Raw genomic sequence first — 17153 nt, 5'->3', positions numbered from 1 at the left:
TTTCCTATCTTTCCTGAACACTTTGCATCTGGGAATATTCAGTACCCAGTCTTGCCCTTCTTTGAGCCAGGTCTGTGTTACAGCCACAACATTATATTCCCACATGGCAATCTGCGCCTGTAACTCACCAATCTTATTAACAACACTCCATGCATTCACATATATGCCACTGGATAATTCACATTATCCAGTGAAGAGTTTTCCCCCGATCCCCATTGACTTCAGTTTTTCTATGGTGTCACATTCAGTTGAATGCTCCCTTGAAATTAAGTGCAGTCACTCTCACCTCACCATCTCTAATTCAGCTCTTGTATTCATCTTTGGACCAAGGATGTAATAAGGTCTGGGGCTGTGTGGTCTTGACTGAACCTAAATTGAGCATCAGTAAGTTAGTGCTGCTTGATAGCATTGTGGACAACTCCTTCCATCATTCTGCTTATGATTGGGGGGTGGCAGTAATTGCCGGGGTTGGATTTCTTCTGCTTTGTGAGGACAAACGTACCTGGGCATCTTTCCATATCGTCGTGTAGATGTCAGCATTGTAGTTGTACAGTTTAGCAAGGGATGAGGCTAGTTCTGAAGCAAAGGTCAATACTGTATCTCTCTTGTATTTGTAGCACTTTCCTCCCCCCACCCCCTCTGCCTCTCTCTGTCTCACTCTCCCTCTTCTGCTTCTTTCTCTCCTGCTTCGCTCTCTGTTCTGTGTTGATTCTCTGTTCTTTTTCAGATTGTTTTCACTGGAACGACGGAGGTGGAGGGGCGACATGATAGAGGTTTACAAAGTTATGAGTGGCATGGACAGAGTGGATAGTCAGAAGCTTTTTCCCAGGGTGGAAGAGTCAGTTACTAGGGGACATAGGTTTAAGGTGCGAGGGGCAAAGTTTAGAAGGGATGTGCGAGGCAAGTTCTTTACACAGAGGGTGGTGAGTGCCTGGAACTTGCTGCCGGGGGAGGTGGTGGAAGCAGGTACGATAGCGACGTTTAAGAGGCATCTTGACAAATACATGAATAGGATGGGAATAGAGGGATACGGTCCCCGGAAGTGCAGAAGGTTTTAGTTTAGGCAGGCATCAAGATCAGCGCAGGCTTGGAGGGCCGAATGGCCTGTTCCTGTGCTGTACTGTTCTTTGTTCTTTGTTCTTTACTGGTCTTTTTCTGTCCTATTTATCAGTGGGCGAGATACTGTCAATGATTAGAGAAGGGATCTAATCAAGATAGCAGGCAGCGTGCTATTTGCAGGTAGGGTAGGAGGGACGAATTGGGCTCACAGACTGTGTTTAGTGTGTGAGAGGAGGGATTCTGCCCTGGTGGGTGCATCAGGTTTGCCTTTAGGGCTGTAGCTGGAGAGCCAGGGAGGTAAAGGACCTGGAGGCTATATTTTCAGGTGACCGTTGGGGGCACCAGTGTGGAGAAAGTATACAGCAATTGGTAGATACAGTTGTTTGGGGGAAGCAAAGGAATGTGAAGAGGATGGAACATAGCATCAGCAGCACATTCCTTGAAGGCACTAATCTCAGGTGCTGGGAGGACTTGAACCTCACCAGCTTAAACCTAATGTCCAGGCATGACGCCCAGGGATAATGGAAATGGTTTGACACATCCTTCCTGTGCGGTGTGGTGTGGTGCTCAGAACTGCTCACAGCACTAAACAGGGCTTTGTTTCATGAAGCATGACTTCTACCCCTTTGTATTTATTCCTCTTGATATAAAGGCAAGCATTCTATTAGTCTTTAGATTTTTTTCTGTGTGCATTCATGACATTTTAATGATGCATGTACTTGGACCCATTGTTCCCTGTAACTTCTGTTTTCTGTGCACAACCTTCTTGTTGCACTGTGTGGGCCCTTTAACATTGATGCACAGTCATACATGCTTGCATCTTGAAGGGACTGTTGCTTGTGTGCGGCTTGTTTGTTCCCTGTGGAGCACATTTCTGATTGCTGTGCGGCCATGCACCCTCACAGGTTAGAGGAAATATTGCCTGGACCCCCTAGTCTCTTTGGACCTCCACTGTTTCTAGCTATTTACCATTTAAAAAGTACCTTGTTCAATCCTTTTTAGGTCCAAAGTGGATGACCTCACTTTTGGCTACATTGAAATCCAGTTTTGCCCATTCATTTAATCTGTCAGTATCTCTTTGTAATTTGATGCTCCTGTATACATTGCTTACAATTCTGCTCATCTTTGTGTCATCGGCAAATTTGGATGTGTGGCTTTCTATCCCATAATTTTTTTCATTCGTTCTTGGGATGTGAGCATCACTGCCAAGGCCAGCATTTATTGCCCTTCACTAATTGCCCTTGAAATTGAGTGGCTTATTAAGCCATTTCAGAGGGCAGCTAAGAGTCAACCACATGGCTATGGGTTTGGAGTCACAGGGAGGCCAGATCGAATAAGGACGGCAGATTTCCTCTCTGACGGACCTTTAATAAACCAGATGGGTTTTTACAACAATCTGGCAGTTGCACGATCATTAGTAATGAGACAAGCATTTAATTCAAAATTTATTAATTAGTTGAATTCAAATTCCCCAGCTGCTGTGGTGGGTCTTGAATTCATGTTTCCGGAGCATTAGTCTGAGCCTCTGAATTACTAATCCAGTAACATTACTAAAATGCTACTGTCCCCCATCTAAGTCATTAATAAATACGGTGAATAGTTGAGGCCCCAACATAGACCCTGGCAGGACACCACTAGTTACGCTAAAATAAAAGCAAAATACTGCGGATGCTGGAAATCTGAAATAAAAACAAGAAATGCTGGAACCACTCAGCAGGTCTGGCAGCATCTGTGAAAAGAGAAGCAGAGTTAACGTTTCAGGTCAGTGAAGAAGGGTCACTGACCCGAAACGTTAACTCTGCTTCTCTTTTCACAGATGCTGCCAGACCTGCTGAGTGGTTCCAGCATTTCTTGTTTTTACACCACTAGTTATATCCTGCCAATTAGAGTACCTGCCTCTGCCTATTATTCCTACATTCTGTTTCCTACCCCTCAACCAAGCAAAATACTGCGGATGCTGGAAATCTGAAATAAAAACAAGAAATGCTGGAACCACTCAGCAGGTCTGGCAGCATCTGTGAAAAGAGAAGCAGAGTTAACGTTTCGGGTCAGTGACCCTTCTTCAGAACTGACAAATATTAAAAATGTCACAGGTTATAAGGTCATGCATCTTCCTGTCTCTCAATCAGGAGAAGGCATTCAACAGAGCGGATCCTGCTTCAGGCACTCAGTATTTTAATTAGAGGCATTCCTGACTCTACATAAAAGGATGCAAGGAGTGGCTGCATCCTTGCTGGATGTGAAGCTAGGGCTTTCAGCTTACACTAGGGACATATTTCTCTTGATAGGAGATGTGGTGGACGTGAACATTTCAATGAATGTATTCAATGGCATTATGGACCGTCTGGCTCTGCAGTTTAAGCTGGTCCTTCACCAACTCCTTGCTGGTGAAGCTGTAGCAATTCATCTGAACAGCTGGCCATATCTTTGGGAAAGTCTACCTCAGTCCCACAGAAGAATTTTGGCTGGCAAACTCTGACTGCAATTGGAGGAGAGCAACTTATCAGCTGGTCAAGCCTGCTGTGTTGATTTCCTACCTGGGAGGATCTGACGGTCTCTCTGCTTTGATATTGGCTAGTCATTTTGGTATCTCTCTCAGGGTTGGTCGTTAAATCCAATGGAAGTAATTTGACTTATTCTAGGCCTGCAGATGGCATTGAGTTTCTAAAGGTTACGTAACCCATAAGGAGAGCAAACAATAAGTTATCCTAGAAAGTTACTTTTCGCCTCTAGATCTTGCAATTACATTATTACATAATGATTTTTAATCAGTATCTTTCTTTTCCGTTATCAAATTAACTTTAATTTCCCGAGTGTCGCATCAAAATGACTCCCCAGATTTTTTTTCAAAAAGTGGTCACTGCTCTTAAACTTGTTTTCCCTGACTCAGGTTTTTTCAGAGCCAACGTTATTAACCGGTGTCAGAATGTTTTATTATTATTCCTGTGATATTTACAAAGCTTGTCCAATATAGTCTGCTGTCATTGTGTACTTGTTTATTTATTTTTGTTTTTTTTTGTAGAACTGAGCTCAGCTGTTCTTCCACACTATGAGGAGATTGGCATGTGTTTTAAGCAGTTGGAAGTTGAATCCAGTAAGATGGCTGGGCAGTGGCCCTCATTGCACATCAACATGAATAATAAGGTAATTCCTTTTATTCCTTAATAATAAGGTTATATTACCTATAAGGAAACAAAAAAAGCTGTAACTTTAGTTACTTTTATTGATTTCTTGCTCTCAGCATATATCAACAGTTTTTTTGTTTCCTTATAGGTAATATAACATGGCCATACCTCAGTTGATCAACTGAACAGTTTATTCATTAGCTTCCTACACCCACCTGAGGATGTGGATGCTCTGTGATTGATTTGGCCTTTATATTGTCATTAGTCATGATTTGAGTAGTATTACTGTGCATAATGTAATTAAATTGCACAAGTCTAAACTTTCAGAAGAGTGATTACATTTTTGAACAAATTTTGTTCTTGTAGGTTTGAGATGAAAAGCACATAGTATAATGGAGATGAATAATATTTAAAGCAACCACATTAATTTGATGGACTGAGAAATAACAAATGGATATTAATGTAGATGAATGGAATCTCATGATATACACAGAGTGCCCATAAACAAAGATAGAAAAGAATTTAGGTGTACTTATCGATAATTCACTGAAGATATCCAGTCAATGTGAGGCTGTTGTTGTGGATAACTAAATATTAGGATGCATGTGGAAGACAATAGAATATTTTAAACTTGTACAAAGGGTTAGTATACCATATTTGGAATATTGTGTGCAATTCTATGCAGTTTTCATACCTTCAGAAAGATACTGAGGATGAAACAGAGGTGACGGGAAACATTCTCAGAGTGAGAGTTGGATTAATGGAGGATTATAGCTGAGAGGGGAAAGATCATAAAATTAGGCCATAATGATGTGAGAAAGGGACTTAAAGGTGATAATGAACATTTTAAAGTTAACACACTGGGGCACAAGGAGCTAGTGGAGGCCAATAAAGAGGTTGGGTGGTGGCATTTGCAGCATAGGCAATAGGTTGCAGAGATCTGAGTAAGTTTAAGTTTGTGTAGGGCGGAGTTGTGGAGGAAAGTAAAGATTGTGTTGGAGAAATCAAGCCTTGAGGTGATGAATGTGTTATGACCAGGTGAGAAAGAGGTCTAGGGTTCCCTTTCAGCCTTCACCTGGTCTTATTGTAACAGGGTTTTATTTTTAAAGACACTGTTTTTAGCTCCCCCTTGGTGAATCCTTGTTCAGCACTTTCCAATTATAAAGTAAAGAAATGAGCACAAACAGTCTTTCCTAGGTTTAAAGAAGAAAGGTGAAATTTTATTAAACTTAAATTTAAAACTTTAATTCAATTAACGCCTACAGATACACGCCCAGCCCACGCTATCATGCATACGTATACACACATGCAAATAGAGACAGAAAAGAGCAGAAGAAATAAAGTGGAAAAGTTTGCGACAATATCTAAAGAGTTTTTTGTTACAGGTCTTCGAGCTCACTGTAGAGTTCTTGATTGTAGGTAGTTCTTGCTTTTCGTTGGGGCCCAGTATTCTTCTTAAACCTTGTTCACTACAGGAGACTTTTCTCTCTTGGGGTTCATGTGTCTTCAGTCGGTTTTTGGAGTTCCATGAGAAAGAGATGGGACCAGACAGGAGAGAAGGTTTGCTTCAGTCCAGGAGCAAAGAGCTTTCTGCCAGTTCAAACTCTGTCTCTACAATTTAAAACTCCCAAGTTGGCCAGCAGGGTAGTCACGTGACTGGTATAACCACTTCTGGCTTTGTGTATTGGGTGGGTCAGGGAATGGTCCTTTGTTCCAAGCAGTGTCTGTTAATATACAAAAATGTCCTTCCAGCCAGCGGCTTGGCAACCCCTTGTAATAGGCCCTCTCTTCTTCCCAGCAACAATTTGAAATTTAATGTCCATGTGGCTAAATTAATATGCCTCATTCTTAGCATGTAGGGGCCTGCATGACAAATGCATGAGTTTGAGTAGAGAAGGGAAAAGAATAGGACTTAAACGTTGATTTTTTTTCTGGAGATGAAAGTAAGTGGTCTTGGTGATGGGCTGGATGTTGATTTTAAGCTCAGCTGAAGCTGGAACAGGGTACCAAAGTTTTGCACCTGCAACTTCAGTCTGAGTCAGCAACCACAAAGCAAAATGGAATCACTAAGTGAGGTATTAAGTTTCTGGTGGAAGTTGAACATGGCAGCTTTGGCATTGCTGATGTTGACGTGGAGAAAGTTCTGACTTATTCAGGAGTTTGATATCAGTCAAGCATGGTATGGTCATGGAACCAATGGCAAATATGGAGAGGCAGAGCTGTGTGTCAATAGGGTTTTATGGGAGCTAATTGTTAATGGTGTCACCAAGATTTATTCTAGGTTTCAAAACTTAGCAAAGTGGAAAGCAGCAAACATTGACCCCTTCTTTGGAACTGGTGAAAATCAGACCATAGCAAGACAGAGCAGTGTCCACACTGCCAATAGTGTCATGCACTATGGATTGCATGAGCATTGCAAAGCTGTTACAATATTTCAATCACTGTTACCGGTCTCATTACCAATTTGACATCAGGTCAGATCAGTTCACTGTTGAAAGTTTCATTTTTATTGTCCAGAAATATTTCTAGTGCCCATAATGAAGTTAGAAATTAAAATTCACCCACCTCTACAATAAAAGCTGCAAACTCTTCCTTTACCCATAGCTGCCTGACTTGTTAATTATATATGACCAACACTCAAGACTTGACGATAATTGGGGAAAATTAGTAGAAGACTGGGAACTTTCAGTCAAATTGGATGTGGTTCTTCTAAGTTTATGTCAATGCTGTGATGAACATAAGGGTTAATTTATGATTCCAGGAGCCATGTTCTTGGGAAGCACAGGTTGGAGATGGGCTACAACGCAGCAACATCAGTTCTCTGACCTGTACTCCATTTGAGCATAGCCCCCTCGTCACTGGATTGGAACATAGGATTAGACAATTTAACTTATAAATAATAGCCCTATTTTGCAGACCATCTCTGATTGCTCCTGAACTCTTAACCCTTCAACATCATGCAGGGCACTGGACTTGATGAGCCATATTCCAGTTTTAAAGAGATGAGGCCAAGAATCAGGACTAAAGTGGTGCCATAAGTGTTTTATGATGCTTAAATCAGATCTTCATCTTAATTCTAAGAATGCAAGAGCTTCTATCTGCATCTCAACATTCTGCATCGAGCAAAACAAAAATCAAGATGTGCCAGCACATAATTATAGACAGCTCTTCTCCTGCTTGTAGCTGTCTACTTGATACTATCATTACCTGGAACTCTCTCCTTGTGTGAGTAGAAATTTAACTCCAAAGTATCATTAGCCTCTGGAAATCTCTTGGGTACCACATTATGGCTTCTGTCTTTCTGTGTTCTCAACAAGCACTAGGGTCATTTTGTGAGATGTTTGATCCTGTTCCAGTTGTCCCTGGTTCCACCCTTCCATGGTTCCACCCTTCCTACTTTACAAAAAAAAAGAGGCTTGTAGAACTCAAGTTTGCTTACTTGTGATCTCCTGGACTCCTTTTGATTGCCTAAGGTGATCTGAGAGGAACTTTTTATCCTCCCCCATTCCTGCAGTTAGCCAGGGTTTAAATCTGGCTTTTCACTTCTCCAAGGAGATTACATGGCTCCGAGTGAGTAGGAAGTGCATATATTGGCCAGGATTTTATCTGGGTGACAGGGGTTTCAACCTCCAGCAGAAGTGCTGCTGAGAATCCTGCGTCGCCCCTTCTGTGGGAGGCTCACTGAGTCAAGTGCCAATGAGGCACTTAAGTGGACAGTCACGGAGCTTCCACAAGATCAAGGACCCAGGTGACTGATGTCCCGCCCTCTTTAGCTGTGCAGCACCATTACAGAGGCAATGGCTGCTGCCGGTGGAGCAAGGGCAGGGCTAGCTGTCAGCGGGTTCTTCCCTTCCCGATGCCAGGTTCCTCATTTAGGCACTAAATGCCTTTTAACGAAGGACACCCCCACCCCCGTCACACCCCCACCCTGGAGCTGGCAAGCAACGCACATGGTTTTTCTTGCTGTGTTCCCCGTGCAACGACACGCCTGCCCACCGCTCGGCTAATTGCAGCGGCAGCAGTGGCATTAGACCCTTAATTGGGCATTGTTCCCCACTTCACAGGCCTTCCTGTCCCAGACTTAATTTTGGCGGAGATGAGAGGGTGGCAGGGACTCCGCCACCATCCCACCCAATTACATGCTCTCTCCGCCTCCAAACCCACCTCGGGGGAGAACATAAAATTCTGCCCATTGTGAAGCATAAGGCATAATAGGTTGGATGAGTCAGTAGGTGTTTACCCGTCTGTCATTTTTTTAATGTTTGTAATTGCCAAAAAGATCGAAAGGGGGCAAAGTAAATGCTAGCTAATTTAATTTGAGCTGTAATTGCAGCAGTCTTCGACCAGTAGATACCCATAAGTGTGTGGTTCAAATCGGCCATTCAATTGAACTGAAATCTCCATTCCTCTTTTCTATTAAAACATATATTTGTATTCAGATGGTATGACCATTAAATATTCTTGGCATTTGCATACTGTTCTTAATGGAAACCATAACCAAAACCCCGACTAAATGATGACTATTGGTTGTTTTGAATTCTTGTGTATTTTAATATGTAATGCTAAAATTAACAAGCAGTTGCATGTTCTTTGCTGTTACATTTCCCTACAGCAATCCAGATTAACTTGTGATAAAAATGACTTGCCTGCTTTGTAGGATAAAACAAAAGATGTCCACCATGTTTCTGTTTTTTTTCCTTTCAGTTTAAAAGGTAAATAATGAGTTATGAGTTTGATCAATGTTTTTATGTTAATTGTAAAAATAATTTTAATCTTTTCTGCTTCCTTGATTCATCTGGAGAGGATGAGCAGTGACATGCTTTCAGGCCTAATAAGGGAAACTGGGGTTTAACTTCCCCCTCCTCCCGCACCACTGACAGCCTTCCCTTGAGGAAATGGTTGATGGGGGAAGTCTGTGGGAGAAATCCCAGGTGGGAACTTGTACCCAGTGACCTTTAGGCACAGAACTGCTTTCAACTTTAAAGGCAAATTTGACCTTCATACTAGTTTTTGATTAAATCAAACATGATTTTATGATTAATTTCATCAGAAACTATGATTGTTTATGGCATGGCCTCTTCCCTTTTGGAAAATAAAAGTATTGTAATACTGGAGTGCTTACCATTCTTTCAACTAATTTCAATCAGGCAACCAGATTTATTTTATTTTATTTTAACAAGTGAGGTCGGTTAATTACAATATTGTATATTTAAAATTGTTGGTAGTTCACAACATTCCATTTCAAAATGCATTGAAAACTCCAATGCCAACTTAGTCCGATAGGTAATCCCTTTCATAAAAGTGACCATGTTTACCTGAAATACTTGTTATACTTCTACAGGGTGTTGTGATAAGAGAGTTTTACTGTTAAGCTTTGCTAATTTTAGCAACATCATGGCTTATCTCAGGAACAGGCCTGGAGAAGTTAGTTCCATATTCAGAATAGAAGAAATTCTGTCAGTATAGTTAGGCATCCCTCTACTAACTAAAAGAAAGTGGGGCCTCTACAAACTTGAAATATTGGAATAAACTCACTGAAAAAATCAGGATCTGTTTATTTAAGAACAGTAGGGACCCCTGTTAAAATTATTAAAATCATGAGCTGTATAGTTTTAAAACAAAGTTAGGATCACTGCTGAGAAAGCTTTCTTCTTCTTTCTTTGGCTTCCTTGTCTCGAGAGACAATGCGTAAGCGCCTGGAGGTGGTCAGTGGTTTGTGAAGCAGCGCCTGGAGTGGCTATAAAGGACAATTCTAGAGTGACAGACTGTACCACAGGTGCTGCAGAAAAATTTGTTTGTCGGGGCTGTTACACAGTTGGCTCTCCCCTTGCGCTTCTGTCTTTTTTCCTGCCAACTGCTAAGTCTCTTCGACTCGCCACACTTTAGCCCCGCCTTTATGGCTGCCCGCCAGCTCTGGCGATCGCTGGCAACTGACTCCCACGACTTGTGATCAATGTCACAGGACTTCATGTCACCTTTGCAGACGTCTTTAAAGCGGAGACATGGACAGCCGGTGGGTCTGATACCAGTGGCGAGCTCGCTGTACAATGTGTCTTTGGGGATCCTGCCATCTTCCATGCGGCTCACATGGCCAAGCCATCTCAAGCACCGCTGACTCAGTAGTGTGTATAAGCTGGGGATGTTGGCCGCCTCGAGGACTTCTGTGTTGGACATACGGTCCTGCCACCTGATGCCAAGTATTCTCCGGAGGCAGCGAAGATGGAATGAATTGAGACGTCGCTCTTGGCTGACATACATTGTCCAGGCCTCGCTGCCATAGAACAAGGCACTGAGGACACAGGCTTGATACACTCGGACTTTTGTGTTCCGTGTCAGTGCGCCATTTTCCCACACTCTCTTGGCCAGTCTGGACATAGCAGTGGAAGCCTTTCCCATGCGCTTGTTGATTTCTGCATCTAGAGACAGGTTACTGGTGATAGTTGAGCCTAGGTAGGTGAACTCTTGAACCACTTCCAGAGCGTGCTCGCCGATATTGATGGATGGAGCATTTCTGACATCCTGTCCCATGATGTTGTTTTCTTGAGGCTGATAGTTAGGCCAAATTCGTTGCAGGCAGCCGCAAACCTGTCGATGAGACTCTGCAGACACTCTTCAGTGTGAGATGTTAATGCAGCATTGTCAGCAAAGAGGAGTTCCCTGATGAGGACTTTCCGTACTTTGGTCTTTGCTCTTAGACGGGCAAGGTTGAACAACCTGCCACCTGATCTTGTGTGGAGGAAAATTCCTTCTTCTGAAGACTTGAACGCATGTGAGAGCAGCAGGGAGAAGAAAATCCCAAACAGTGTAGGTGCGAGAACACAGCCCTGTTTCACGCCACTCAGGATAGGAAAGGGGTCTGATGAGGTGCCGCTACGCTTTACTGCCCTTGTAACTAAGGTAGTCTCCACCCCCTCCCATGAGGTGGTGCTCCTACCCACCCCACCCCTACTCTCCGCATGCCCTGTTTAGGTAATTTTCCAATATCCAACTGAGGTATGTTTCCTAATTCCCCCATTCCACCATGACTGAAGTTGTCTTTGCCACCCTGACTCCACCTTGCCTGCCTCTCTTCCTCTGTCTTTCATCTCCTTCATCCTCCATCTCCCTACATACATACATACATATGAATTAGGAACGGGAGTAGGCCATTCGACCCTTCGAGCTTACTCCGCTATTCAATAAGTTCATGGCTGAACTGATTACTCCACATTTCCACCTACCCCCGATAACCTTCCACCCCCTTGCTTATCAAGAATCTATCTACCTTTGCCTTAAAAATATTCAAAGAATCTGCTTCCACTGCTTTTTGAGGAAGACAATTCCAAAGGCTCACAACCATCTGAGAGAAAAAAATTCTCCTCATCTCTGTCTTAAATGGGCGACCCCTTATTTCTAAACAGTGACCCCTAGTTTGAGATTCTCCCCCAAGGGGAAACATCCTTTCCACATCCACCCTGTCAAGACCCCTCAGGACCTTATATGTTTCAATCAAATCGCCTCTTATTCTTCTAAATTCCAGCAGCTACAAGCCTAACCTGTCCAATCTTTCCTCGTAAGGCAGCCCGCCCATTCCAGGTATTAGTTGAGTAAACCTTCTCTGTACGGCCTCCGACGCATTTACATCCTTCCTTAAATAAGGAGTCGAATACTGTATACATTACTCCAGATGTGGTTGCACCAATGCCCTGGATAACTGAAGCATAACCTCTCTACTTTTGTATTCAATTCCCCTCGCAATAAATAAGGGGAATTACGTGTTGTACCTGCATGCTAACCTTTTGCGATTCATGCAGTAGGGGACCCAGATCCCTCTGCATCTCGGAGCTCCGCAGTGTCTCACCATTTAGATTATATGCTTTTTTATTCTTCCTGCCAAAGTGGACAATTTCACACTTTCTGCCTATCCTTTGCTTCTACCCTCCTTTCCTTTCTTTCACCTTGATCCAATTATCCCCCCACACTATAACTCTACTTGAAGCTGAAGATAGCACTTAGTCATGCTTCAGTGCAGAGGGATCTGGGTGGTCCTCGTGCATGAATCGCAGAAAGCTAGTATGCAGGTACAGCAGGTAATAAGGAAGACAAATGGAATTTTGGCATTAATTGCTAAAGGAATAAAATATGAAAGTGGGAAAGTGTTGCTGCAACTGTACAAGGCATTAGTGAGACCGCATCTGGAGTATTGCGTACGGTTTTGGTCCCTTTACTTGAGGAGGGATGTAGTTGCATTGGAGGCAGTTCGGAGGAGGATCATTAGATTGATTCCAGAGATGGGGGGCTTGTCTTATGAAGAGAGATTGAGCAGTTTAGGCCTTTACTGTCTAGAGTTTAGAAGAATGAGAGGAGATCTAATTGAGGTATATAAGATGATTAAGGGGATTGACAAAGTTGACGTAGAGAGGATGTTTCCTCTTGTGGGGCAATCTAGAACGAGAGGTCATAGTTTTAGGATAAGGGGTAGCAGATTTAAAACAGAGGTGAGGATAAATTACTCCTCTCAAAGGGTCGTGTGTCTGTGGAATTCACTATCCCAGAGTGCGGTGGATGCCGGGACATTGAGTAAATTTAAGGAGGAGATAAATAGATTTTAAATTAGTATCGGGTTGAAGGGTTATGGAGAACGGGCAGGAAAGTGGAGTTGAGGCTGAGATGAGATCAGCCATGATCGTGTTGAATGGTAGAGCAGGTTCGAGGAGCTGATTTGCCTACTCCTGCTCCTAGTTCTTATGACCTTATGACCCATGTGCAATGCTATGGGAGTTTGACTAGTGATTACAATTCTCATTGATATTCAGAGAAAGAAGAGCCATGACTAAAAAGTAATAATGCCAGTCTGGAAAAGGTTCACATAACAGTAATGGAAAATAAAACTCAGCAATGTCGTTGAGTAGAGACATTAGACAGTTGGAGGTATTAGTTCATCTACCTTGTACGTTACTATTCCTGGCTGTCAGTTATTTTATTTCATGTTTAGGCTTTTTTCCTGGGAATTTTGTTGAGATTTGAGCTGAGTACATTCACATCAAATTGAAATATCTACCTCTGTTTAGAGAGGCCTGAGCCAAAGGGCAGCAAGCACTACGCAATTTAGATGCAGAATAATTTTAACACAGGATTTATTTTTTCATGATAAATGGCAGAACAGTGTCAGACTATTTGTACTATATCTGAAGAATTCTCATCACTGTTATGTTAATATTGAAAGCAGTAAGGGGAACCCAAAAAAAAATACTGCTTGAAAGAGCAGGAGCAGGTCAGAGGCTGGGAATTCTGCAGTGAGTAACTCACCTCCTGACTCTCCATAGCCTGTCCATCATCTACATGGCACAAGTCAGGAGTGTGATGGAATACTGTCCACTTGCCTGGAGTGCAGCTCCAACAACACTCGCCTAACACCATCCAGGACAAAGCAGCCTGCTTGAATGGCACTCCATCTACCACCTTAAATATTCATTCCCTCCACCACTGGTGCACAGTGGCAGCGGTGTGTACCATCTACAAGATGTACCGCAGCAATTTGCCAAGGCTGCTTTGGCAGAACCTTTCAAACCTGCAAGCTCTACCACCCAGAAGAACAAAAGAACACCACTTCCTGCAAGGCTCCTCCAAGTCACACACCATCCTGACTTGGAACTATATTGCTGTTCCTTCACTGCTACTGGGTCAAAATCCTGGAACTCACTCCCTAATAGCATTGTCGGTATACCTACACCACACGACTGCAGCAGTTTAAGAACAGATGAACATATGAATTAGGAGCAGGAGTTTGCCACTTAGCCCCTCGAGCCTGCTTCCATTCAATAAGATCATGGCTGATCTGATTGTAACCTTGTCTCCACATTCCCGCCTATCTCGATAACCTTTCACCCGCTTGCTTATCAAGAATCTATCTACCTCTGCCTTAAAAAAATATTTAAAGACTCTGCTTCCACTATCTTTTGAGGAAGAGAGTTCTAAAGATTCACGACTCCATGAGAGAAAACATTTCTCCTCATCTGTTTTAAATGGGCAACCCCTTATTTTTAAATAGTGACCCCTGGTTCTAGATGCTCCCACAAGGGAAAACATTCTTTCCACATCCACCCTATCAAGACCCCTCAGGATCTTGTATGTTTCAATCAAGTCGCCTCTTAGTGTCCTAAACTCCAGTGGATACAAGCCTAGCCTGTGCAAATTGTCCTCATAAGACAACCCGCCCATTCCAGGTATTAGTCTAGTAAACGTTCTCTGAACTGCTTCCAACGCATTTACATCCTTCCTTAAATAAGGAGACGAACAGCACTCCAGATGTGGTCTCACCAATGCCCTGTGTAACTGAAGTATATCCTCCCTACTTTTGTACTCAATTCCCATCGCAAAAAATATAACATTCTATTAGCTTTCCTAATTACTTGCTGAACCTGCATACTAACCTTTTGCGATTCATGCACTAGGACAGCCAGATCCCTCTGCATCTCAGAGCTCTGTAATCTCTCACCATTTAGTTAATATGCTTCTTTATTCTTCCTGCCAAACTGGACAATTTCACATTTTCCGATACTATACTCCATTTGCCAGGTCTTTGCCCAGTCACTTAACCCATCTATATCCCTTTGTAGCCTCCTTATGTCCTCTTCGCAACTTGCTTTCCTACCTATCTTTGTGTCATCAGCAAATTTAGCAACCATACCTTCGGTTCCTTCATCCAAATCATTTACTTAAATTATGAAAAGTTGAGGCCACAGCACAGATCCCTGTAGCATATCAGTCGTTAAATCTTGCCAACCAGAAAATGACCCATTTATGCCTACTCTCTGTTTCCTGTTAGCTAGCCAATTTTCTATCCATGCCAATATGTTGCCCTCTACACCATGAGCTTTTATTTTCCACAATAACTTTTGATGTGGTACCTTATGAAATGCCTTCTGGAAATCTAAGTACAGTACAACCACTGGTTCCCCTTTATCCACAGCACCATATTACTTCTTCAAAGAACTCCCATAAATTGGTTAAACGTAATTTCCTTTTCACAAAACCATGTTGACGCTGCCTGGTTCCTTGAATTTTAACAAGTGCCCTGCTATAACGTCTTTAATAATAGCTTCTAACATTTCCCCTCTAACAGATGTTAAGCTAACTGTCCTGTAGGTTCCTGCTTTCTGTCTCTCTCCCTTTTTGAATAAAGGCTATTTTCCAAGAATCTAGGGAATTTTGGAAAATTAAAACCAACGCATTAACGATCTCACTAGCAACTTCTTTAAAGACCCCAAGATGAAGTCCAGCAGGACCCAGGAACTTGTCAGCCTGCAGCTCCGACAATTTGCTCAGTACCACTTCCCTGGTGATTGTAATTTTCTTGAGTTCCTCCGTCTCTTCCATTTTCTGATTTACAGCTATTTCTGGGCTGTTACTTGCATCCTCTATGGCAGGGTTGTCCAACCCTTTTGCGTAGGGGGCCACATTACAAATTTCGTCTTACATCAGGGACCGGTGAGACAATTTCGGAATGATAAAGGCATGAAAAATTTGTCTTACTATTGATAAAAATAACTAATGTACATTTTTGTGAAGAAGCTTCCAATGAGAAGATTAATATATTGACTTACTTTCGTGTCACTATGTTGGACACTGATTTAGTGAGATACCTGGAATTTTATGCTTGCACAAGTAGTCAATGTTTACCCGCACACTAGTTGTGGAGATGTGGAATATTCCGGATAGACATCCATCTTTCAGGAGTGGTCTTGATCATTCTCTCTGTCTTTCTGTCTCTCTCTCTCTGTGTCTCAGTGTGTCTCTCTGCGTTCCCCCCCTCTCTGCATTCCCCCCCTCTCTGCGCTCCCCCCCCGCGTTCTCCCCCCCGCGTTCTCCCCCCCGCGTTCTCCCCCCCGCGTTCTCCCCCCTGCGTTCCCCCCCCGCGTTCCCCCCCCCTGCGTTCCCCCCCTGCGTTCCACCCCCCTGTGTTCCCCCCCCTGCGTTCCCCCCCCTGCGTTCCCCCCCCTGCGTTTCCCCCCCGCGTTTCCCCCCCTGCGTTCCCCACCCGAGTTCCCCCCGCGTTTCCCCCCCCGCGTTTCCCCCCCCGCGTTTCCCCCCCGCGTTCCCCCCCCCGCGTTCCCCCCCACTGCGTTCCCCCCCACCGCGTTCCCCCCCACCGCGTTCCCCCCACCCTGCGTTCCCCCCCTGCGTTTCCCCCCCCTGCGTTCCCCCCCCTGCGTTCCCCCCCCTGCGTTCCCCCCCCTGCGTTTCCCCCCCGTGCGTTGCCCCCCTGCGTTGCCCCCCCTGCGTTCCCCCCCACCAGCATTCCCCCCCCCCGCATTTTCCCCCCTCCCGCGTTTTCCCCCTTCGCGTTCCACTCCCTCTGCGTTCCACCCCCCCCCTGCGGTTCCCCCTCTCTGCGGTCCACCCCCGCGTTTTTCCCCCCCCACCGTGTCCCCCCCCCGCGTTGCCCCCCTGCATGCCCCCTCTTCTGTTGTTGCCCCACCCTTCAGTTGTTGCCCCCCCCCCCCCACTTGCTGTTCCCACTCTCTGTGTACCCTCTCTTTCCCTCTCTCTGGCCCCCTTCTTTCTCTCTCTGTCCCCCCGCTCTCTTTCCACACCCCTGCTGTCTTTCCCCACCCCCGCTCTCTTTCCCCACCCTCTGCTGCTCTCTGTGTTGTTCCCGCTCTCTGTGTACCCCCTCTTTCCCTATCTGCCCCCCTCATTCTCTGTCTGTTCTCCCCTTGTTCTCTGTCTCTGTCTCCCCTTGTTCTCTCTCTCTGGCCCCCCTCGTTCTCTCTCTCTGTCCCCTCTCTGTTTCCCCCTCTCTGTTTCCCCCTCTCTCTGCTCCCCCCTCTCTCTGCTCCCCCGCCCTTCCCTCTGCTCTCCCACCCTTCCCTCTCTCTCTGTCCCCCCTCTCTCTCTCTGTTCCCCCTTCTCTCTCTCTCTGTCCCCCCTTCTCTCTCTCTCTCTCTCTCTCTCCCCCACTCCCCCTCTTCTCTGTCCCCCTCTCTC

At 44.4% G+C, this 17153-nt stretch overlaps 1 protein-coding gene across 1 annotated transcript in view; it reads left to right on the top strand.

Annotated features, from left to right (window-relative positions):
* Nucleotides 1-17153, top strand: part of LOC137380766 (band 4.1-like protein 4B) — an 83318-nt gene that overhangs the window by 29030 nt on the left and 37135 nt on the right. Inside the window, exon 4 of the mRNA XM_068053096.1 lies at nucleotides 4082-4203. Coding sequence (XP_067909197.1) covers nucleotides 4082-4203 — 122 coding nt within the window. The remainder of the gene's footprint in view (nucleotides 1-4081; nucleotides 4204-17153) is intronic.

The sequence above is a fragment of the Heterodontus francisci genome, chromosome 2 (genome assembly GCF_036365525.1).
Source record: "Heterodontus francisci isolate sHetFra1 chromosome 2, sHetFra1.hap1, whole genome shotgun sequence".
NCBI lineage: Eukaryota > Metazoa > Chordata > Chondrichthyes > Heterodontiformes > Heterodontidae > Heterodontus > Heterodontus francisci.
Note: the sequence above shows the minus strand (reverse complement) of the source record. Positions and strands in the feature narration are given on the sequence as shown.